This window comes from Gobio gobio (assembly GCF_949357685.1).
Source record: "Gobio gobio genome assembly, chromosome: 18".
In the NCBI taxonomy this organism is placed as follows: domain Eukaryota; kingdom Metazoa; phylum Chordata; class Actinopteri; order Cypriniformes; family Gobionidae; genus Gobio; species Gobio gobio.
In genome coordinates, this window is record NC_137111.1 from 21,908,991 (window position 1) to 21,934,352 (window position 25,362).

General features: G+C 37.7%; 3 protein-coding genes across 4 annotated transcripts in view; 2 read left to right on the top strand and 1 right to left on the bottom strand.

Moving 5' to 3' along the window:
- Positions 1 to 343: 343 nt before the first annotated feature.
- Positions 344 to 4,865, bottom strand: gmfb (glia maturation factor, beta). The gene is made up of 7 exons (XM_079842476.1): positions 4,755 to 4,865; positions 2,948 to 3,044; positions 2,784 to 2,833; positions 2,345 to 2,396; positions 2,132 to 2,212; positions 1,968 to 2,041; positions 344 to 1,872 (listed from the first exon to the last, which is right to left on the bottom strand). The coding sequence occupies exons 1-7, from the start codon at positions 4,755 to 4,757 to the stop codon at positions 1,801 to 1,803; spliced, it is 429 nt and encodes a 142-aa protein (XP_079698602.1). The 5' UTR covers positions 4,758 to 4,865; the 3' UTR covers positions 344 to 1,800.
- An 884-nt stretch (positions 4,866 to 5,749) lies between these two features.
- Positions 5,750 to 17,200, top strand: lgals3a (lectin, galactoside binding soluble 3a). 2 transcript variants are annotated; one of them, XM_079842469.1, is made up of 6 exons: positions 5,750 to 5,974; positions 6,264 to 6,281; positions 8,187 to 8,909; positions 12,737 to 12,825; positions 12,901 to 13,057; positions 15,396 to 17,200. In XM_079842469.1, the coding sequence occupies exons 2-6, from the start codon at positions 6,267 to 6,269 to the stop codon at positions 15,549 to 15,551; spliced, it is 1,140 nt and encodes a 379-aa protein (XP_079698595.1). In that variant the 5' UTR covers positions 5,750 to 5,974; positions 6,264 to 6,266; the 3' UTR covers positions 15,552 to 17,200. The 2 variants fall into 2 exon arrangements, with proteins under 2 accessions (XP_079698595.1, XP_079698596.1); XM_079842470.1 differs by lacking the exons at positions 12,737 to 12,825; positions 12,901 to 13,057; positions 15,396 to 17,200 and adding an exon at positions 10,208 to 11,817.
- A 3,371-nt stretch (positions 17,201 to 20,571) lies between these two features.
- LOC307141979 (deubiquitinase DESI2) overlaps positions 20,572 to 25,362 on the top strand; it is a 31,056-nt gene continuing 26,265 nt past the window's right edge. The window contains exons 1-3 of the mRNA XM_079842478.1: positions 20,572 to 20,721; positions 22,285 to 22,421; positions 23,745 to 23,840. Of these exons, the coding sequence (XP_079698604.1) occupies positions 20,658 to 20,721; positions 22,285 to 22,421; positions 23,745 to 23,840 (297 nt within the window). The 5' untranslated portion in view covers positions 20,572 to 20,657. The remainder of the gene's footprint in view (positions 20,722 to 22,284; positions 22,422 to 23,744; positions 23,841 to 25,362) is intronic.

A 25,362-nucleotide genomic window follows, 5' to 3' on the forward strand; every position in this document is an offset into this window, starting at 1 on the left:
CAGCAGTCATGGAATATTGAATAAACTTGTCAAGGTAATGGGCATGGATAAATCACCTTGCCTTTTTCTGACGCATATTGACTAATCAGGATAGGTAGGTCTTCATTGCACTCCTAAAAAAGTAATGGCCATTATTCAGAACAGAATAATGTATCATTCACTCATAACTTCAACCAGTAAACTTTGCTAGAAACAGTAAGATTTACTTAGATTTAACGTATGACCTCCTCAATATTACATTTTCAAGGTAGTTATATGACATTATTTCACTTTTTGCTTACTGTACAAATGACTGAAAATAAAGTATGAATACCAATCAAGAACACTCCAGTTAACCACATGGTCAAATTTTCAAAGGAAAAAACCTTCTATTTAATAATTGAAAACAGCAGACAAATGTAATTGAGACACAACCGGTTCTTCTGGCTTGAAGAGATTATAAATGATCAGGAAAAACATCTTCAGTCATTAAAAATGTTATGTTAAATGCATACACAGTTCACTACTGTATGAAACGTATCACGTGATATAAACCACCAAAGTGAGCATCAGTGTTTAATAGGAAACAGCACTAATTACAGGTGTTACAGGTTCTACAGATGTACAGTGATGAGCCTGACCCACATTAGAGCTCACAGATTCTGAAAGATGCAATATCTGCAGAGGTATTACTTGTGGAAACCACAATATCACTTCCTCCAACTATTTGTATTACTCCGTCAAGCTGTAAACATTTAATACATTTCCAGTGTTTACATTTTGCCAATAGATTGATTGTTCTTTACATAAATATGGAAATAGCGATGCTTTGCATAAACTCAAGAATAGTGACACTGGCTTTATTCCAGCGTTTAGCTGAACAATGAGAAAGAGGAATTCGTTACGAGATGATGCCAGCGACAGAGAAACACCATAGCATAGCATATCTCTGCAACTGTACATCTAAACCTACACACTTCCAAAAAGGTGAGACAGATTGTCTGGGTGATGTATACCTTGCCCCCTTTTCCCAAAAACAATAAATCAATAATAATGCCAGAACTCTCACCCAATTGTCCTCACAGATTCTAGATTTAGTGGAGATTTGTTTGTCAGGCTGTGAGCACAGATTTAAAAAGGCAAAACAGAATGAATTTATGACACTCAAGACAACAGGTCAGAAACGATAATCAAATGCTCTCTACCAACTTCTCCCGACTTCTAAACCCTTCTCTTATTATTACATTTCAACAGATATATATATATATATAAAAAAAAGAATTAATGTTTGGTCAAAATACTCTAGAAAATGCATTATGAAGGAAGAAAATGTTTGGCCCTTATAATATCAGAGCATTACACAAAGACTTGTGTGAGTTTACACCATAACTGGCAAAACATATCACATGTTAGAGTTTTACAATGTTTAAATCTGTTGCCATGTCATCTATCAAAAAGGATAGCTGATATGAGATTGCCCTAAAATCACAACGTGTCACCCAACTATCATGCCAGTAAGATTGGACCACCTGTGCAGGCCAGTACATACTTTACTGCTCAGGGACGAGAGTGGAATGGTTCTAAAAATCCAAGGAATAGTTCAGAGTACTTGTGGAATTTTTGCTTTCATATTTTCTTTTCTTTGCACCTCAAATATCTGTCATCTTAAACTGGTACAGGCGGGTTTAGAGTTTGGGCAGAAGCATTCAAACATACACAAACAGACAGTATCAGATGGACTATGGTATTCTCTCCGTTTGGAGGTGATGGTTCCATCTCGGTCACTCTTTAAACATGAGCTTCAGCTTGTTCGGTCCGTTCTTAGCGGAAGAAGCCCAGTTTCTCTCGGAGCCACTCCTCTGTCAGGTCTTCGGTGTTCCTTATCTCAAACACCTGAAGAAAAAAAAAACATATTTAAAAACTATTGCCACTGCTTTAAAGAAAGAACATCACCGTGTGTAAGGTTAAGTGTGTTAGTTAGAACTCACCTTGGTTAGTTCAACCGTCTGTACCAGTTTGTTTTTGCTGCCAGCATACATCATCTGCTGCTCAGGTTTGCATCCTGGGAAAGTGGGTTTCATATTAGAGACTTGGAGAAATAGCACTGAGTTTGTGCATATTGAACTTTTCATTTTTAAACAGATTTCTTTACCAACAGGACTGGAGAAGATAAAACACAGAGGGTAGGACACTCTCCCATCATCGTGCTGGTACTTATAGCTGTAGACTAAAAATGTGTCACAGGTTAGGGAATCTAATGTTTGTTCAATGTTGAATGGAAAACAGAAAATGCCTTAAAAGAGCCATAAGTTACTAGAGTTTAAATCATGGTACAGTACAGAGTGACTTTGTTTTAGTTAAGGATATCTGGGCTGTCTCTCTGGTAGCTCGTTCTTCAGATCTTCAGGGGAAATATCCTACAAGAAATCAAACCCTGGTTTACAATTCAATTCACATTTATTTGTATAGCGCTTTTCACAATACATATCGTTTCAAAGCAGCTTTATAGAAAATGCATATGTCTACATTACAACTTAGAGTGATCTGTTATCAGAGGTGACTGTTCAAATTATGTATTTCAGAAACGTATGCAGTTAGATAAAGTATTCATTTAAACAACATATTAAATGAAGGCAGAAACAATGAGTTCATTGAAGTAATGAATACATGTTAACAAATGATTCGAATATATAGCAGGATTTAGCACTTGTTTACACCACTGAGCTGTTCAAATGTAACCTCCACTGGAAAGCTGTGTATTATGCATTTATGCAATAACAGTGGTTTTATACGTGTGAATTTACCTCATACTCCTCCTCCAGAATCACCAGCTGTTTGTCTTTATCAATCTTCACTGTAACCAGAGGAGAATACAGCAATATCAACATTCAATCCTCGTGGTATATGAGAAAGTATGAGCATATGGAGCGGTTTGAGTGTGTAAGAATTTAATTTCAGTTCAACTCACTGATAATGGCAGCATTATTGGTTTCCTTCCTGAAGCGGAAATCACGCAACTTTTTCACCAGGTCTTCGTGCACCTCACACACAACTAAAGACTCACTCTGCACACACACATTTTAAAATATTATAAAAGCCATACGCTATTTAAATAACAGGAACTATGTGACTTATGTAGTGACCAAAAATAAAGACAACAAATATTTATACATTTAGGAAAACAGTCAAGTAACAGAATTTGATAGCAGCGTGCAAGTGTATTTGTTTCTTTTCTCATTTGATTTGAGCAGAGTTGTCGTTGCTAGATTCTACTGTGCTGGGCTAACTGGGAGTAGTCACAGCACTTGTATATTGTTGCCCTATTGTTGGTTGGATTTCTTCTATTGTTCTTCTCATTTTTAAGTCGCTTTGAATTAAAGCGTCTGCTAAATGATTAAATGTAAATGTTTGGCTTCTTTAAAATAGCCATACTTTGTCTAAATCACAGCTCAGCACACTCTCAGTCATAACCATATTTCATTAGGTGCATCCTGAGACCATTTTCAAGGGTGTTTTTCCCCTCGTCCTGTCCGTTGGTCGGCTTAGACAAGCATGTCCAAACATTTGACTAGTACTGTATAAAAACACGAATCAACCCGAGAAACTCCCAATTACCAGCAATCTCTTTGATTATGACGGAGTCATATAGGTTTGGGACACACTCAAGGTTGAGTTTGTCAAATAACGTATATCTATAGAAGTGGTTCTCAGCCAGGGGACCAGTGCCCAAAAAGGGGTCTGAAGCAAACTTCCAGAGGGAGACTTCCAGACTTCTTTTTTTTTTTAGGTAATTTATTTTTGGTACAACATACATTAAGTAAATGATGTACATTTCAGCTTAGATAGGAGGGCCTTCAAATATTGTCTTGGAGTCAAAAAGGCTGAGAACCACTGACCTATAAGAAATAACCAACTGACTGAAAGCAGGGAGAGTGGAAACTACAATGCATTTCTTCTGATTGTGAAATTGTTATTCTGTTAACAAACCCTAATTCATAACAGCTCAGATGCCGATATATTAACAAAAAACTACCTGTCTAGTCTACTCTAACACACAATAACACCCAGCTGGATGGGGTCTCACAAAAATAGGAGTTCCCAAAACTCAATAATGACAACCAGTGTGGTCACGCTGATGTCATCAGGAGAACAACAATTACTTTCTTAGCTGTTGATGTGGCAGACGAAGTGGGGAAACGTGTTTTGTCGAGCAGTGCGGGTGGAATGAGAAGAATCTGCCTTTATTTCATTACACTGTTTGTCATTTCTGCTTTGATTAAATTAAATCGTTTGATCGTGGCTTGACGTGCCATTTAAAGAAAAGGAGCCACACCGTTCTCTTTGTCGCTCAGCAGATTTTCCAACATTTCCTTGAAATACTGAGGAGCACAGCACGTCCCTGCCTTCAACAGGAAATGAGAATTCCCCCGGAGCCGCCGGAATTCCATCATATCACAATTATGTAATGCAATCCTATCGCGTGAAAACCCTAAACAGAGTTTTAGGGGTAAATGTGACGCCAGACGTGCCTTTATTTTGGTCAACTTTATGAAGTCGGTGTAATGCGGGATAGGTTTGATATGCAGCTCATCACAAAGCACTGGGTGGAACTGCAACAGGGCTCAGAAAAAAAAAAACCCTCTCTAACATACACATATCGCTGACTCTTGAGGCGTACGGCGTTATTTGGAAATGCTTCCTTATTATTATACATCCTACAAGACAACGCCGCCATTAAAATATTTGTATTAATCCAAGCCAGTTTTTGTACTCACCATTTTCACAGACAGCACGAGCTCAGCAGCAGTGCAGGAGTTCTACCGTGCCGCGTCTCGTGACGTTCGCTCGACCAATCAAAACGCATGAACGCGCAGGGTTTGTGTAGATGACTGTTCCAGGATCAGCTCGTTTCGCCCATAAAAGGACGAGCTCCGTCTGATCCCAGAACAGCAGCGTTTAGCCATGAACTCACTCAGACATGCTCATGGAAAGAACTATCGGATGCATGCTTTGTGTGTGTGTGTGTGTGTGTGTGTGTGTGTGTGTGTGTGTGTGTGTGTGTGTGTGTGTGTGTGTGTGTGTGTATATATATATATATATATATATATATACATACAACAAACACGAGACTACACACACACACACACACACACACACACACACACACACACACACACATATATATATATGAGAGTGTATGTGACAAATAAAACTCTTGAATCTTGAATCTTGAATATATATATATATATTTTTTTTTACAGATCATATTTTTCTTTAATGTATGAGAAATGTAAATGACTCAGTAACTACAAACAAAAATTCGAAATCCTAAAAAATCCCAAACTGTCCTTTGAGCAACAGTAAAATGACACAAACCATGGTTTAAATTGTATTTAGATATGTCCCAATTTTTAGGAAACATAGTTGAAAATAAAAAATTAATTAAAAAACAGTTTATAACATTTTCATACATACATTGGCCAATCGACATTGTGTCAACCTTCACGTCAACATTCACCAGTTGTTGGAAAATCTTTATCTTTTCAGGCTCTTTTGTGGAAAGTGTCATTTAGAAAACCGGAAAAGTTTTTAAACAGTTGTGGGAGTGTGATTCATTTTATTATGGCTGTTTTATTTTAAGCATCCCTGAACACCCCTACCCCCCGCCACAGTGACCTCTACGCATGCGCAGATAAACCGGCCCATCCCTCAGATGACACGCCCATCGGGGAGCATGCGCGTGCATAGCGCTCATATCTGATCTATAAACACAGTAGATTGTGCTGTGCCTTTAACTACAGTGGTAAACGCCTAATCCACATAACTTGGTGCTCACAATGTTTTCAAACACGCCGTTGAAAACCCTCAATATTCCAGTTATCACCTCACTTCCTGTATAGAGTTTAGATATTAGACTTTCGGATATTTTCGGGCGACGGGACCTGGTGCTGCTCAGAGACCCGTATCTTCGACCGCAGGCCCTGATCCAGTCAAGGTGCTTGTGCCTACAAAACTGCTCACATTTCACCCAATATGCGCATGTGTATAGATTACAGCGATTCATTTATGTATAGTTAGAATGATACCTGATGTAATCTTAAATATGATTGTTTTTAAACGTTTAGTGTTTAAAACAATCATTTGCGAGACTGTGTTTGATCCAGTGACGTTCGCTCTTATTAATAGCGTCTTTATAACTAGTTGACAACATGTACTAGATTTATGAAATATTATGATTTGGATTCAATTGTATGACAAAGTGTCACTTTTTTTCTCTCTTTTAGGCCATGGCAGACTTTTCAGTAAGTTTTTTTTAAAAACTGTTTATGAATAATTATTCAGCAGTTCACTTGTATCATTTTGGGCTTGTATTTCCTCCTGTGCTAGTGAAGTAAGAAACTTTATTTTACCCATGTTACTAGCAGTAGAAATGACAATGCACTTAAACTGAGTTATTTATTTCCCAACAATTGAATTTATACAGTATTCTTTATTTGGAAAATATATTCAATAATTATGTATAGTAAAGATAAAAAATATATAGTACATCAAATACAGTGAGACCACTAGTGACAACGTTTCGATTGTGCATTCTTTTATTTATTTTTATTTTTTTAAATGATAAGAATGTTATATATCATCTTGTGCTTCATTTTTCAGTTCAAATTTCACATGATTAATGTCACAAATTTGCTTAAAGGAACTGTATGTAAGAAATGTATTTCAATTAATCATAAAATGGCCCTGATTTGTCACTAGACATTAAGAAATCATGTTAATTTCAAATACTTATATCACTGACAACAGTTGTCAGGCCAAGATATTGTCATTTTAAAAGTGAAGTTGCAGCCCTCAACTGATGTTGATGTTGACATGTTGTGTCATGCCTGAAGCGCCACCCTCCACCTATCTACCAATCACGAAGTCAGTAGTGTTTCGGCATTCGGGTTGCCAGCTCTGCTCTAGTTACCACAGCTGCAGCTACAAACTTTTTGGATAAACAATGTCTAACTTTACGAAACCTAAACGGCCTCGTTATTAATCAGAAAAACGTCGTGACAGTGTCCGAGATAAAACAAGGATTTGTATAAGAGATGCCTTTGAAAGATGGAGACGGCTGAAAACGGAGAATAATTTGAAGACTGATGCCAACGTTGCTAATTTTCTCCTGGACAGGTAAGGTTCATCTATGTTTGGCTAACTTGTACTTATTGTAAATGGACATTTCAAATATTCATGACAGTCGAACAAAGTTATGCATGTTCGTGCAAAGTAACGTTAGGTTAGCGCAGATGGAGGAGGTGGGTCATTGAATTGAAAAGGTAACATTAAGGAATTGTTTGGTAAATAAAAACGGCGAGTCGTCATTGCTAACATTAGTAATGCATTATCAGAGCCCTTTTCTCTGTCATTATGCTGGGACGCTGAGGAAAACAACAGTAGCATGCCTATATATGGCAATGTGAAAACGTATTTGAGACAGTAGCCTAACGTTACCTGAGTAAAAATGATTCCTCATTCGTTCTTCGCATATATTGTGGACAAAACATGCTGCAAGTGGACCTGTATGACCATTGCTAATGTTATTTAGCTTTGCTGTAATTTTACTATAGTATTTTTTCATGTGGGAATGTACTGTCACATACGAGCGTTCATATTTACGATTATATTTGGCTAATCGCCATTAGTACATTTTTGCGATTCATAATTACTTCACAAAACATCGCTCTTGAAGCATAAACATAATTAACAGAAAGAAAAAAAACTTACTGTGTACGACACGTCACTTGCCATTGAAAGCTTCTTGTAGCAGCCTACGTTCCTGCTGGATCCTGCAGCCTATCTGGCAACCTCGAGTCAGGGGGAGGGGGAGAGGGGATACACCGCTCTACAGTAATTTGAAAGTGATTGCAGTACCAGTTTTGGCCACAGTCCTACATACAGCTCCTTTAATTTGTGATCTAGAATATTATATATTATGAATTTTAAATGATTATGTTTTTCCAAAGTCCTAAAGGTTTATTTACATATTTAATTTTGTAATTTAGTCCCATATCTTCAACCTGGTCTCAGACTTTTGAACTCCACTGTTTGCCCTAGTTAGTCTTTGGCTTAGCAACAATAATAACAGACCAAAAGTCTTTATGATAAAATGCTCAGTTGATGTGTTTGCTGTGTTTTCTCCTGCATCTTTTTTATTTCTGTAGCTTGCTGATGCAATCCCAGATGATGTTTCTGGTGATGCATCGAAAACTAGGAACACCAATCCATCAGCTCCTGGAAATAGTGCTCCGCCCCCCACTAATCCTGGATGGCCTGGTGCAGCCCCTGGTGGCCCTAATTTCCCATCCTCAGGAGGCCCTGCCCAACCAACAGCCCCTTCTGGCTTCCCCCAGACCGGCCCATCTGCCCCTGGTTCCTTTCCACCTGGACCAGGTGCCCCAGGACAGTTTCCTGGAGCCCCAGCTGCCCCGGGCGGATACCCTCCAGGACCAGGCGGATACCCTCCAGGACCAGGCGTACCTGGACAGTTCCCCCCCAACCCTGGAGCTCCAGGACAATTCCCCTCCAACCCTGGAGCTCCAGGACAGTTTCCCTCTATGCCAGGTCAGTTCCCACCAGGTGGGGCACCCATGCCATATCCTGTTCCTGGACAGTTCCCTTCCCCACCCGGGGCTCCACAGGGCCCATACCCAAATGTGCCTTACCCACAAGGTCCATCTGGGCCTGGCATGTACGGCCCAGGAGGCCCTGGTGCCTTTCCACCAGATGGAGGCCCAGGATATGCAGGAGGTATGTTTCCCCCATTACCACCAGGAGCCTGGGGTCCACATGGAGGGGGCTTCCCTCCTCAACCTGGCCCACCAGGAGGCTACGGTCCAGGGCCCATGGGACCATACGGAGGGCCTGCAGCTCCAGGTGGAATGCTGGTGAGCAATTATGACTGTATGAATGGGTGTATAAAAGGGCTGGATTTTGACACACAAGTTTCGAGATTTGATTTGATTTCAGTTCACAGGCTTTCGATTCAATTCCGTTTCTAACTCAATTCATATGGATATACTGTATATCAGATACAGTACATGAGAGATATTTTTCTCCCTGAAAAAAGGGATAACTAATGTAATGCTGTAACTATATGGGGGAATCCCTGTTAAGCCCGGGATACACTGCACGATTTTACAAATCACACTGTGCAACATGGATCTATTAAACTTGGGTACGACATGTATGTAGACTGTAGGATGATGACACCTATTGACTTGTAGGCTACGATGCAAGTTTCTATAGAAGAATAAAACGTCATCAGCGTGCGCTAGTGGTTAACATAAAGACCATGATGAATCACACTTTGGCCGTTGTAGTTTTTATGAGTGCTAAAAAAAAGAGAAAGGGAAAAGAGCTTGATGTAAGCAGTTTTAGCGCCATATCGCGTTGATTTCATGTCGCATTTTTATTGGCTGGTCAGACTCGGTAGACGTAGGTCGTAGCAGCAAACACACAGTTCGGCGATCATGCTGAATTTCTGACATGGTCAGAAAATTGTTGTATGCTATCTTTGGTCTCAAGACCGTGACAACGGCCGTCTTTGAACCTCTCGTTGTACGACATAGGACCAACGATGTTTCGTGATGGCAATCTTTTGTCTGGGACAGCCGAAAATCGAGCAGTGTGTCGCGGGCTTTAGTTGGTACATTACTATAATATAAAAGGTTAAAAACTAAAAACTTTTTAAATGATAAAATTATGTTTCTACTCAAATTCGAACTATTTAAACGGTTGCTGCTGACATAAGAACTGATGTTCGTACGTGTTTATTTTGTGCTGTAACTAGTAGTAAAGAAGAAGAGTTGATCAGTTCACCTGCACTCTGTGCTGCCGCTTCCCTTGAATCGCAGTCGGTTCGATATCGGTTCATCAAAATGAGAATCGATTAAAATCGAGAAATTAAGATTGTCAACCCAGCCCTGGTGTATAAAGGGATTTGTATGTGTGAGTCTGTGTGTGTGATGGGCTTGGTTGGTGATTGCTGGCGATTTTGCTTTCCTGCTGGAGTTTGTTTTATCAGAGTGTTGGTGACATAAGCGTTGCTTTCAGGGTTGTAGGTTTGGCTCTTGAGGTCTGGGATGTTCCTGCGGTGGTCTCATTCTTCTGGATCTCGTTAAAACTACAGATCTTAAACGAACATCTTATGTAGATCTCAAAAGCTCCTCTTCTTGTTTTTCAGCCACCACATAGACCTCCATATTTTTGAGCACAATGAACAGCTCAGCCAATCACAGGAGGAGGACAGCACTGCAGCCATCATAAAGACCAATCAGAGTTCCGGACATTTAGCACAAAGCTCATGCTGATATATTTGCATATCACCTTTGCTAACAAATGCACATATTTAAAATGTAGCTGCAAAGTACACTCATGATTATTTTAATACTATTGACAGGTGTATGTTTAATAAAGTTATTGTTTAAAAAGAGAACAAATAAATAATGCACTTTGTGTTTATACAACAAACAGATGCGTATTATTGAAATGAAAGTTTTTTTTATGGGCTTGTTTGTCAAAGTCAGCTTCTGTCTGATATTGTAGGTAATACTGAGACGCTGGCATGTCAAAAGTTTGCGGTCAGATATTTTTTTATGTTTTTTTTAAATCTCTTATGCTTACCAAGGCTATATGTTTGATATATTTGATCAAAAATACAGTAAACACTATTATAATTACAATGTAAAATAACTCTTTTCTATTTTAATATATTTTAAAATGGATCTTTTCTAAATCATTCTAATATGCTGATTTGCTGCTCAAGAAATCTTTCTTATTATTATCAATGTTGAAAACGGTTGTTCTGCTTAATATATTTGTGGAAACTGATATTTTTTCAGGATTATTTAATCGATAGAAAGCTCAAAAGAACAGCATTTATTGAAAATGGAAATATTTTGTAACATGCATTTCTTTAAAGTCACTTTTGAACAATTTAATGTCTTTACTGAATAAAAATATCAATTTCTTTTATTAAAAAATAGATCTTTCTGATCCAAACTTTTGAACGGTTGTGTACATGAAGATTCAGGATTTACAAAGCCATCTCAAAGCTTTTGAATTTGAATATCATGCTGGTTTTTATCACAAATTTGAGCATGTTTGTTCATAATTAGTTTGTGTGTGTGTCTGAAGGGAATAATGAGTCAGTGGGTGGGGTCTGGAATCAGGGATTGGCTGTTTATGAGATTTGTTGCAGTGTTGCCATAGCAAAGTTGTTTATAAACTTGATGTCGTCACTTATATTTCTTTCTGCTGTTTTGTCATGTGATCTCTGACGTGGCATTAGCTAAAATAAGAGGGGAAAAGGAAAGACTAACGTCTCCGAACGTATGTTTGGATGTGTGTTTAGTATACATAGGCTTTCATGGCGTTGAGTAAATAGCTTCTCTGTTAGAGAGTTTTTTCTGTTGAAGTTGGAAAAAATATTCCTTTGAATTTAACGGTTCTGTTTAATGTCAGGGAGGACTTTGTGTTATTTTGGACTCTATGGAAAAGCCATGGAATTTTATAATGGAAAATGGAAAAAACTCAGAGACTGACATTTTATTAAAGGATGATGAAGCCTGTGAAGTACTTAATGTGTAAAAATCTGAGCTCTCAGGGTAATAGGGCTAATCCAACACTGCTCTTTATACTTAATCATAATTTTATTGAACGTTTTGGGATAAGTAAGATGTTTTTTAAATACTTTTATTCAGCAAGGGTGTATTAAATTGATCAAACATTACTGTAAAAACATTTAAATGTTACAAAAGATGTTTATTTCAAATAAATGCTGAACTTTTGATTAATCAAAGAATCCTGAAAAAATTGATTGCTGTTTCGAGCACCAAATCATCATTAGAATGATTTCTGAAGGATCATGTGACACTGGAGACTGGAGTAATGATGCTGTTATATTAAACAGTTATTTTAAATTATAATAATATTTCATAGTATTACTGCTCTTACTGTATTTTTTATCAAATAAATGCATTAGTGAATTATTTTATGCATTTATAATCATAAGATACTTCTTACAAAATCGTAAAAAAAAAAATTGTACAGACCCCAAACTTTTGAACAGTATATAGAGTATTTGTCAGAGATTACATTTTTTAGACTCTTCTCTCAAATTTTGGAATATAGAGTTCAATTTAGGATTGCGTTCATAACGTGTAACCGTTTGCAGGTGTTTTCTTTGCAATTAGGGATGCACAATACATCTCCATATGGTTATTGGTGGATATTATCGTTTTGCATATTGATAGTGTCCGTTGATATTGAATATGTAGTTATAACGTGCAAATTTCCCCTATTTTTAAATTTAGATTACCTTTGTTGTCATCTAACACTTATTTGAATGAATCTGTAAAAAAAACACAAATAATTAATAAAACAGTTAAAAATAATATTTAGCATATCTAAAAATTAATTTCCAGTTCTCATGCTTTACATAATGTTGTGAATTGTGATGCCTAAGTACACTCGTAGCGTTTACATATGGTTTATTTTTACTTATCAGCCTTTTATTGGTTATCAGCCATAACATGAACATATTTATTGGTATCATGCCAGATATTTAATTTTGTATATCCCTATTTGCAATATCAATATCTACAATAACACGGATCATGGTCCAAGGATAGATTCTGACATATATTTTTACTCTAGAAACCTGTTAAACCTGTTAAGGACTTCAAATAACTTCTGTGTATATGTGTTTTAGCCATTGCCGTACGATCTACCGCTGCATGCAGGGATAATGCCCGGCCTCCTGATCACTATTGTGGGTGAGCCAGTACCAGGAGGAAACAGGTAACACATTTATGTAACAAAAGAACACCGTTCCTGCTACATGTCCAAAGCAAACACTCACTTCTCTTTTCTTAGGTTCCATGTAGATTTTGTGAGGGGGCATGATGTGGTTTTCCATTTCAACCCACGTTTCCATGAGAACACCATCGTACGAAACACACAATTTGAAGGCTGCTGGGGTCCCGAGGAGAGAGATGGAGGCTTTCCCTTTGTGCAGGGCAGACAGTTTGAGGTACAGCCTTCTGATTTACCTGTTACCTCTTTAAACCATTGTGGATTTCAGTTGAGTCCCCATAGGCCACGTACACACTGTAAAGTTTCAGGAGTGACAACCGGATTGAAAATGGGAGTGAATCCCCTAAATGATGATTCCTTGTGTATACAGAAATTGCTATAGCGAAGTAACCAGAACGAAGTCCTGGCATGGCATCTTGTGCATTTGTTATCCACTATTTTTGACCAAGTGATATTACAGCGACCAAAGACTCATAATGTTTAGCAATTTTAACAAACCAACCTCGACAGAGCATTTTGTTTATGTTTGGAAGGCTCCTTTGCAGATTCTGCTCTTGCAGTGTTGACATGTCCACTTATTATAGGCGTTTTTCGGCTTCTTGATTAATTGGGCTTGCCTCATCCAGTTTATGCAGTTATTAAAATAGACAGGTGCAGGTCGCAATATTTCAGCCATATTTCCAAAATAAATACTTGTTCTTGTTTGCTGTTTTGTCTAACAAGATCTGACAACAATAAATATGTCATACTTCATCCTTCCCTCAGGCCATTTTTACCCAAAACTCATTTAAAAAAAATTTTTTTAAATTGAGTGTTCATTGGAATGGTCCAAGACCTTAGGACTTTTGTCGCACTTGAACCACAAATACAAAAAAATGGACTGGATTCGATTTAACAAATCCTTCCCTTGAATGAATGGACTGCAAGGAATGCTTCAGTATACATAGAAAAACCCTAAAAATGCTAAAACTTTACCAAAAAATTGTTTTATAATGTCTACATGTGTATCTAAATGCATACAGAAGTAAATCTGCCTTTAGGACCCAGCGGAACGGCTCATTTGTGACATATAGAGATATAAGGCCATCTAGTGGCAAGAGTCTTGAAATATCATATTATATAATTTTTTTTCCCACAAGAGGTCGGCAAAGACACCCAAAATGACCCAATGTGAGATATTTTGAGCTGGTTATTGCATGTTTTGGAGATTTATTTTGAATTTAAGCTGAAAAAAATTGACGAATGTGCTTAAATTATATTATTTATTAGGTAATTTAAAGGTAAAGTCATTAAAAGTGCAGTGTGTAAACTTTAACGGCATCTAGTGGTGAGGTCGGGGATTGCAATCGCCCACCGCTCACCCCTCCCTTTCGAAGCACATAGAGAAGCTACAGTGGCCGAAACAGGACAAAGATGTCGTTGTCTGAGACAGCAGAGAGTAGCTAGCGCTCTGTAGAGCAGTTTGTCCGTTTAGGGCTACTGTAGAAACATAATGGCGCAAAATGGCGATTTCACTGTAAGGAGACCCGCGGTATGTATAGATAGAAATGGCTCATTCTAATAGCCTGACAAGCCAGACCCACATCAAGATGTTGGGTCTGGAAACTCACCATTGACAGGGCTCAATCCGAGGAGAGGAATAAACAGTTGTTTTTCAAATTCCCTCTGCACGCCATTGGATAGCGCCATGAGCGCCACAACCAACCAGAGCGAAGAAGAAGGTGAAGCCGAGCTAACGTTAGTTGATAGACTTTCGCCGTATCCGGTAGGCAAAACTTCGACCATATCTTCTTTTCTTAAGAATGACTTCAGTGCCGTTCTTTGTTCTTTTCTCAAAGAAAAGCTTAACTCCAAGTCTTCCAGAGTCGCGGCAAAAGCCGATTCAAAAGGCCGCTGTTCGTCAGCTTCTGTGTTTTACGAGTAGCACGCAGAACCTCCGCAACTCTGCCGTGACGTGCCGTCATTATGTTAAGCCCGCCCACCGACTCTACACACGCTGTGATTGGCCTGACCAGAGTTCGGTTTTTCCAGCTCTCAGGTCTACCAAGAGTTGCTAGACTACACTCGCGGCAAAATACATTTTCTGCCGCTAGGGTGCGTCTAGATTTCTAGGCTATCATTTTAAGGTAATACAAACATAACGGTTCATTATGTAAGGTCTTTATACACCCCTGAAAACACAGTTATATATATTATATTGCATTTCTGTCAATAGATCCTCATAAATACTACACACTGCACCTTTAAGAAATAGAAAAAATATTATACAAATGAAATGATATAAGCTTTCTGTACGAAAGGCATTTTGACCTGCGAGGGAAGGATGTGTTACTGGATGCAAGGGAAGGATGAAGGTTAACCACTAGGTGTTCAGTTCGGTTCTGTACACACTTTGTGTTCGTCACTACCTGAGTTTTTTCAAGTTGAATGCGGTTGTCACTCCTGTAATTTACTGAGCTCTGTGTGTGCAGAACAGGGTTAAGCAATGAAAGGTGAACTGACAACCAAATTTAGCAGCAGTGTGTACATGGCCCTAATGTTTTTTGTGTGTGCAGCTGAAGATCCTGGTGGAGACAGATGGGTTTAAGGTGGCTGTGGACGGGGTTCATGTGCTGGAGTTTGAGCACAGAACAGGCGGGATGGAGGATGTCACTCGTCTGCACATAGAGGGAGACCTTGCTCTGTTCAGTGCAGCCCCCAGCATGATCTGAAACACAGGGAGCCATTTGACAATGTTGAGGTGACACATTAAGTCATTGGTCCTTGAATAGTATTGATTATCTCCAAAAAGTGGGACAAACAGAAATTAATAAAAGTTATGATGATATATCTGTTACCTGTCTCTCCATTGCAGATTAGTCAAACACATGATCTAAACAAATGACATACAGATGTAGAGAAGGTTTTGACTCTTCTGAGAGGTCATCAGGACTGATATCACTGATATAACTCTGTTTTTACTCATTCTCTCTCATGCATTATGCTAGTTACCCTTTTGCATGTATACCGGAACATGACTAATTTTGTAAAAATCAAACGTGTACTGTTCAAAACACACCTATTTTGTGACCTTCAGTATTAAGATGGTACAGTATGAAAGTCTGTGAGGGGTCACAATCTCTAAAGGCCCGTTCACACCAAGAACCATAACTATAACGATAAATATATTAGCGAACGATTTCATTCTGTTTATTATAAGCACGCTGCAGTTTTGTTGTCTGCCTCTTTTAATGCTCGAGCTCTTAAAAGCATGATGGATTCTGATTGGCTGTCAAGGTTTTTATCATTCATCAGCTGGAAAATATCGCTCTGAAAGTGAAAGTGTGGTGTAGACTCTAAAATTCTTTAATATTGAGAATGATTTTTAGATCTATATCTTTATCGTTACGTTTATAGTCACAGATGGAGGGTGAACCAACTCCAGGGTAAGGCTAAGGAGATGCGCTTCCCCTTTAAAAACACAAATTTCAATAGTTAAAATTTACTTGTCGACACACAACCCAGCATAAACGCTCCTGATAAATGATTTGCTATTAAAGCGTCTATGTTCACAAACACCTGTTCATTTTAACAGAAAAGCAAGCATACTGTATGCCGGATTTGGCATAATCGCTAAAAAGCTGTCATCTTACTTCATCGCAATCTCACAAAGTTCTGTTATAATAAATGAAGCTGTCTGCACAATGAATTTCTTATTTACATAATGTCGACACTTTGTTTGTTATTATGAGAGGATTTGCGAGCGTGCTGACTGTTCAGTGTTAAATTAAACACATCTGATTGGTCATTGCGTTCAAGAAATCAACAGATATGTCCGTGATTGGCTACATTGCTAAACACTGCAAAAAACACTTTGTAAATAGAAACCTTTGACGTTCTCCAGAGCGCAAGCACATAAACGCACTGGATCGTTTGCCAAATCTGTTTCGTCAATATTATATTATTACGGAGAAAACTGATCCTAGACCAGCAGTTTTAGGCAGCTTTTCCCTCTAAACGCAATCAGAAGCAGCAGTTAAGCCTTGCCCAGCCTTACACACACTCCGCCTATGTTTATAGTTATCGCTCTTGGTGTGAACGGGCTTTAATTCAGGAAAACTGCAGACCAGAGCTGTGAAACTGTGCTGAATTACATCAGATCAAAATGGCTGAATATCCTTTTATTTGGTATGAATGTTGAAAATGTTAATTATTTTGAATAAAACCATAATAATGAAAGCATTGTGATAATGGAGATACGCAAATAATTATGTCCGAATAAATGCTGTATTACCCCAATTGAAATGTGCTTGGTCATATTATATTCTGCAGGTTGATCTGAGAATGGAGAAAGTATTTTAACATAAAACTTACACACTTCAAAATTTTGCTGTGTTCTAGAAGTATGCATTTCACTGGGCATAGAAACTTGCATCATTTTAGTAAGACAGTGTATTGGGAAACAATTCAAGATTCAAGATTCAAGAGTTTTATTTGTCACATACACAGTTATATACACAATATACAACTGGCAGTGAAATGTAAACAGGTCCGCTCCATGGACAGTGCAAATAACAGTTACAAGAAATTAAAATAGAAATAGAATAAAATTAGAATAAAAAGTATTAACATAAGTAGAATTATAAATAAATCAAGTAAAAGATAAAAATAGGAAATAAGATAAAAATTAAAATATAAAAATTAAAATATAAAAATATAAAAAAATAAGTGGATATGATAAGTGAGATAAACTGTAGACTTAGAAATAAGTGGTTAACATAAATATATATATATGTATATATAAAGAAGTATAATGCCAGGTCATGTTATAAAATTGTGCCTTTATACCATAAGACTCATTTTTCATTTGCTTCTGTTTTAGCGTCTGAATTTATGGACAGTTAATTACCAGCATTATATAGACATTATATTTCCAATTTTGTACAACTGAAAAGTTGAAGATGAACCATCACAATGTGTTGCAAAAAGTTGGTGAGAAGGCATGCATTGGTGCTTGCTATTTAGGATAAAGAAATCTAACTGGGACACAGAGTGACACATGTGATTACCACATTCTAGTCTACTGAACACACCCACGTAAATAATGTTTGCAATTGTTCACTTATACAGGCGGTTTTATTACATGTTGGTGTCAGTCTGACAACAATGCTCCGTGTTTTTATATATATATATATATATATATATAAAAACACGGAGCATTGTTGTCAGACTGACACCAACATGTAATAAAACCGCCTGTATCAGACTGACACCAACATGTAATAAAACCGCCTGTATAAGTGAACAATTGCAAACATTATTTACGTGGGTGTGTTCAGTAAACTAGAATGTGGTAATCACATGTGTCACTCTGTGTCCCAGTTAGATTTCTTTATCCTAAATAGCAAGCACCAATGCATGCCTTCTCACCAACTCCGTGTTTTAATTTATATATATATATATAAATTAAAACACGGATATTAACACTAATATTAAGCAGAACATAATGGCCTGGTTTCCCAGACAGGATTTCGATTAAGCCAGGATTAGGCCTTAGTTAATTAGGACATTTAAGTAGTTTTATAAATGTGCTTGAGAGAAAACAATGGCACTGACATATTTTAAGATATGCCAGTGCAAGTTGCTTTCTGTTAAAACAGTTCAAAAATGCATTTTAGTCTGGGACTAGCTTAAGCCTTGTCTGTGAAACCAGGCAGAACCATGATCGCAAACTCCTAACATGAAATCTAAATATAATAATATTAATAAAAACATGTTTTTCAAAGAATAAGGGCACAATATCAGCATACAATGCATTGGTGAAGCTATGTGACATTTCTTGACTGTCAATACAGTTGCGCCTGATTGGTGAACAAATCGTTCATCGTATCGTTCACAAAACTGTTGAGTTGTGTTCGACTTGAAGCGGTGCTGCGCAGACCAATCGGTGTATAGAGCCGTCTGCTCTATTATCGCTCTCACGGTACTGTGATGTCATACACTGTTGGGTCTGCGCAGCGCCGCTTCAAGTACTATCCCCTCATGGGATAGTAAAGTGACCATCGTATGCTATGCACACTTTAGAATCTCGCTGGAAGTAGTAGGTCATCTGGGTACTTTTTGCCTACCCTTTTATGAGTAATGTGAATTCAGGCAGCGTCCGAAATCGCATACTCTCTTGAGTAGGTACTCATTTGGAATTAGTAATTACTTCACGTCCCCTAAAAAAGTATGTTCTATATAGTATGTAGTTTGTGTAATATGAATGTATTCCAGACGCACTACATCCTCCATGTTGTCATTATCACATGAACTACGTTGCTTCACTGCTATTGACAAATCCTCTCCTGTGGCCTCATGGGATAGTAAAGTGTCCAGAGTCATACCGACTCATTGTGCACAAATCTTTTTTTAGACATTATGGCTGCATCTGAAATTGCATTCTTCCCTACTATAGAGCGGTATCAACTTGTCACCGATTCACTGAACCAAGAACTGTATCTTTCAAACAAGTTGACTGCGTTGAATGTACGATTGTAAGGAACGTTTGACTGGTGTGGCAAAAGTAGCACAAATCTTACAAATAAAACGTACTGCAAATATGTACGACTTGTATTATAGTTTAAAACAAGTATTTTAAAGATATTTTTGAGATGCAGATTAATTACTGTATTGTGTTGTGAATGTGCTATTTCATTTCTACAATAAACTATAATCTAAAAAAAAAAAAAAAACCAGCAATAACATCAATAAACCTATGTGACAAAACGGGACGTTTTAGAACGGGTTTTTAAACTGCGGTCTGGGGACCCGCAGGGGGACGCAAGAGAGTAACGTGGTCCGTGGAAAAGTCTAGAAAAAAAACAATAATAATGATAATTAGATTAAAATGAATGAGTGAAGCAATACATTGCATCAAAATAAATAAAAAATGTGATTAAAATAAAAAAATATTAGTTATTGAAGTCTCATCAGACCACATGACCTTCTCCCATTCCTCCTCTGGATCATCCAGATGGTCATTGGCAAACTTCAGACGGGCTTGAGCAGGGGGACCTTGTGTGCGCTGCAGGATTTTAATCCATGACGGCGTAGTGTGTTACTAATGGTTTTCTTTGAGACTGTGGTCCCAGCTCTCTTCAGGTCATTGACCAGGTCCTGTCGTGTAGTTCTGGGCTGATCCCTCACCTTCCTCATGATCATTGATAACCCACGAGGTGAGATCTTCCATGGTGCCCCAGACCGAGGGAGATTGACCATCATCTTGAACTTCTTCCATTTTCTAATAATTGCGCCAACAGTTGTTTCCTTCTAATCTATTAAATAAATTAAATTAGGTTCATAAAAAAGGATTTTATGATGAAATGATATTAAAATTAAATAAATAAACAAGAAATAAACAATACATTACTACATTGACTAGAACAAAATATACAATAATGTAACTGAAACTAATTTTAGATTTATAATATTTTTTTGTATAAATTGATTGTTTATAAAAGACAGATGCCTTATACATTTTAGGATGGGGGTCCCTCGCACAGGGATGATCATAATTGGGGTCCGTGGCATCTAAAAGATTGAAACCCATAAACATATACATATGTGATTAAATATGGCGAACTGTTTGCATGAACCGACTCTCGAAGATGAGTCAGACGCGGTCAGACGTCCCATCACTGCAGTGCATTTGAAAGTGTTCCGGTGGTGTCCGCTAGAAGGCAGTGGCGGGTACACTAGTTCCCCGCATCATTAGAGAGGAAGCAGGCGGAGTTCCGCACGCTTTAGGAGGCTTTTTAGCTGTTTCTGGGATTAAAAAGTACAACTTTTCCGACATCATGAACGGATCCGCTCACAGCGCGCCAGGCGTTACAGACATTACACTGAAGAGAGGCCCGGCTGGTAAGTTTGTCTCTCTCTCTCCGACTTCTCCCGCACTGTTGGAGCTGTTGAATCAGAGTTCAGCCCGGCGGTTCGATGCTGCTGGTTCGGCCCGCTTCAGCGATAAGTGCTGACATAACGGACGCCGTAAACCCGAACAAATAATCCGGACCCGAGTGGGTTCTGCAGACGTGTAGATCGGGTTTATTTAGAGACGATTGTGTTGTGTTATGAAAGTGAAAGTTCAGTCCAGAACCAGCTCAATGCACCATCAGAGATATGGACCGACATAAACAGACATTTCTGGCAGACTCTAGCACACTATGTTTGGCTGATATTGAAGTCTTTCAGGATTTGTGGGTCTGGTTCCGGGCCATTAGTTCAGATTCTGAGAGCTGACCGTCTCAACTGCCTGTTGACTTTGATTAAACTGTTATATAATGCGTTGTTGTGTGTGACCTCTGCGAGGTCATGGAAGACTGCTCTGATAGCTATAGACTTTGACTTGTGATTTAATAGTATGTCTGTAAAACAATGGTAGAGGCATCATACGTCATCAACACTATAGGTCAAATCAGTCTGTTGAACTGGTACCGTTTTTGTTGCAGCTCCCCCTGGCACGCGAAGATTTTAGTCCTACTGCAATATAGTGTCCTGTTCTTAACCCCCCATGCATTAAATGGGATTTAGACCCATGTGCTGGATCAGATATAATAATATTTAACATGATTTTACAATAAAACAATACCAGGTGCAAAACTGTACACCAGTGTGCAGTGATGCATAACTTTACTAAATTTGTATCTATTTTTTTTTTTTAGGTCCAGACTCTGTTGTCTTGCCAAACATATTTAGATGCATCTTAAATAAATTACATTTTAAATTTGAAAATTACATCAATAAATAAATAAAATTTATTTAAAATGTGAAAATTCACTGTATCTTTCTAAATGCATGTTATAGATCTTGTTGATTGATTCTTCCATGTATTTTTACTTTGTTGTTTTTTTACCATGTAATGTTTAATCAAAATGTCATAACTTCTGTCTGGTAATTGATGCCCACACATTTCAAAATTCAATAAACAACTGATTTATAGTAGACATAAGTCTGGTTTCAGTCAGATGTACTTCACAATTCGGAGGAAAAGATCTGTTGCTTCTTGTGACTTTAAATTAGAGTTGTATCAGCCTAATAAAATACATAAAAGCGCAAAGAGGAGGAACATGTTTCTAACTACAACAATTTTTTTTGTCTACTGCATAATTTCAATCACTAATTTTAAATGTTTTGATGAACTTTTCTTACATTATACATTAGCATAGCTATAAAATGTTTCTGACTGCGAGGACTGCATTTCACAGTGATATTTCCCATGAGTCTCGTTTCTGTCATTGTTTGTGTGTGTGTGAAAATTAAGTATGAGTCCACTCTATCTTAAGAAGTAATGCCTGGCTGGGATCATGTCTGTTTTTTCACCATCTCTGTTTCTTCAGAAATCACATTAAGGCCTTCTGAACATTGTTTAATCATGTAAGCAGTCCAACCTGGTGCTGTGTGTAACATCCTCTCTGTTTCTGTCAGGTCTGGGGTTTAATATAGTGGGTGGAGTGGACCAGCAGTACATAATGAATGACAGCGGAATCTATGTGGCAAAAATCAAAGAAAACGGAGCGGCTGCGCTGGATGGACAACTGCAGGAGGGAGATAAAATTATTGCGGTAAAACCACTGTAATTTACTGTACAAATTACAAACTCAACAAATTATACTTTACTAATACTTAATTTTTGAATATCTCTGTACTTAAGTGTGATTTTATACTGCCACTTCACTATACAATAGTGCAACATGAGTGATTTACTGTAACTCAAAGCTCTGTTTCTGTGGATGCCCCTATTCAGCTGTAATGCAGATCCTCAGAATAATGATGATACTTGAGCATTGAAAATTTTTTATGTGGATGTGTTACCAGAACAGAAGTGGATACATTTTATAATAACTTTATTTATTAAATATTATATATAAACGTTCGGAGTCTGTAAGAATTTTTCTTAAGTCTCTTATGCTCACCAAGGCTGCATTTATTTGTTAAAAGAAAACGGCAAAAACAGTAATATTATGAAATATTATTACAATATAAAATAATTGTTTTCTTTTTCTTTGAATAAATTTTAAAATGTAATTTAATCCTGTGATACAAAGCTGAATTTTCAGCATCATTACTCCAGTCTTCAGTGTAACATGATCCTTCAGAAATCATTCTAATATGATGATTTGCTGCTCAAGAAACATTTATTATTATCAATGTTGAAAAATGAAGTTGTGCTGCTTAATATTTTATGGATGTTTTCAGGATTCTTTGATAAATAGAAAGTTCAAAAGAACCACATTTGAAATGGAATTTCTTTGTAACAAATATTATTTCTGTCGCTTTTGATCAATTTAATGAATTCTTGCTTGAATAAAAGTATTAGTTTATTTTAAAACAATTTGTACCGACCCTATATATATATATATATATATATATTACATACACATACATGCATACATTATTAATTAATACACCAAAATTATTAGAACACTTGGCATATTTAAGAGGTTTTTGTTGAATTGGCCATTACAGTACCCATAAAACGAATGAAATATCTACAAAGTCAGAGATAGGAGTCTTCTGGAACATTGGAAATGATCGACTGGCCCCCTCAAAGTCCGGACCTCAAGTCCATCAAGCACATTTGGGGCGAGTTGGATAATAAACTGGACAGATCTATTGTACATCCAAAGGAAAGCCTTTGGCTTCAGTTGCAAAAGGCATGGGATACCATTAGTGTTGTACCATTAGTCAGGAAATATACTGACACTGCCAGAGAGATGTGCTGTGTAATTCCTGCAAAAGGTGGACATACCAAATATTAAAGTTTAAAGTGGATAAAAACAGTACGACTCATCCGATATTTGTTGATATTATTAATATTAATGAAAGTTAGATTTATTGATATGACCACTTTAGATTAATGATGTGTACATGATTGTTTTGTGTAGATAAATGGCCAGAAGTTGGAAAATCTGTCTCACGGAGCAGCAGTGGAGCTGTTTCGGTCGGCAGGAGAAGATGTGCATCTTCGCATACAGCAGCGAGTAAGTACTACAGACCATCGCGATTGTGATGTAGATAACGTCTCTCAGTCAGCTTCACTCACATGTGTTTGTGTATGTCTACAGCCTATCCTGCAGAACGGCCCCACAAGCTCCCGTGCCGATGGAGAATCTTCATCTGCTTTCGGTACATGGACATTATATACTGTTGTAGTCACCCTGGCAGTAGTAACAGCAGGTCTCATCGCTTACAAACGCCTTCACCTGAACCCCCGGGGGCCACGGGGCCCGTTTTAACCCATCACATTTTATAGACTACAACTTCTTTTTTTTTTGAACTCGCCCAAAATTAACCAGGGAGAAAAACCCAGTTAATGGAATCAGAATGTGCAAATTTTCTTTAATTGTTTATACCATGTTATGATGACACGCGTAGCTGAAAAGTATTTTCACAATTAATTTGGTGATAATCATTGGCGTTTAACCAGAATACCCAGCATGCCTGATGACATCGCATGGTGGAATAAGGGAACAGGGATGATGAGCACAGTGTTTGGATCAACAGCAGCAGAAGTCTCCGTAATCCAAACGAGACAAAGGGGCCGCAGTCAGGGGACAGAGGCCGAGGTGGAGCTGTGTTTTCTGGGCAGAAGACAGTCCCACAGCGGAATGAATTTTCTCGGCTTTTACCTCCAGAGAGTGCTTGAATGAGCAAGAGTGTACCATTAGATTATGTGAGGTCTTCTCAGGTACCTGTTTGTGCAAGAGTATGTTTGAAACGTGCTTGACGTGGGTTGAGTTTTTTTTTAATTTTGTTATTATTAATTATACTTAAATTTCTCACTCATCCATTTTTGAACATGCAGGGTGCATTTCTGTGGCTGCAGTAGTGGGAGAAGTAAGACTTTCAGTTTGTTTATTTGCTCTCAGCGCTTGGTCTTGTATTTGCTCTTCCTCCCTCAGGGGGAAAAACCTAAAGGTGGCACTTGTTAGAATTCATAATCAGAATGAAATTGATGTATTGTTGATGTTGTGTACGGCTTGTGTTTCTGGAATCATCTCGTCTTGTACACTAATTTTTTTTCATCCCCTCTCTCAACTCGTGCCTTTTGCCACGTTGAGCTGCTGGTCTCAGTGCTGCTCCCTGTCTGCAATTTTAGGGACGGCAGCTCGTGCTGCTTCTGACTGAAATATCTATTCTGGTGACTGACAAATGTGTTCGTGTTGCCATGGCGGTTCTTCTGCAGGACTGTGTGGATGAATCCATATAAAGTCTTCATGTATGAAATGCTCATTCACATTTCACAGTTTAAATAATGTTGGATTCACATGCATTATGCATTGAATAAATCATTTGTTTGAAAAAACTATTTACTTTCGTTTGCTTCTCAGTATTTAAAATCTATATGTAAAAAAAAATGGTGAAATCATTGTGAATGTGGTGACACTAACATCTACATATGCAAGTGCATTTTTTACATTTTAAATTGTATAAATTAGTTAATGTATTATGAATGAAAATGAATTAACCATAGTGTATAAATTAGCATTGACCTAGATAAAA

Excerpts from the sequence above, each read along its gene's own strand:
- gmfb (XM_079842476.1), bottom strand. Across the intron at positions 2,397-2,783 it reads TTCTGGAGGAGGAGTATGAG|GATATTTCCCCTGAAGATCT; the intron begins GTAAATTCACAC and ends GATTTCTTGTAG. Across the intron at positions 1,873-1,967 it reads AGACGGTTGAACTAACCAAG|GTGTTTGAGATAAGGAACAC; the intron begins GTGAGTTCTAAC and ends TTTTTTCTTCAG.
- lgals3a (XM_079842469.1), top strand. Across the intron at positions 12,826-12,900 it reads CCAGTACCAGGAGGAAACAG|GTTCCATGTAGATTTTGTGA; the intron begins GTAACACATTTA and ends CTCTTTTCTTAG. Across the intron at positions 13,058-15,395 it reads TGCAGGGCAGACAGTTTGAG|CTGAAGATCCTGGTGGAGAC; the intron begins GTACAGCCTTCT and ends TTGTGTGTGCAG.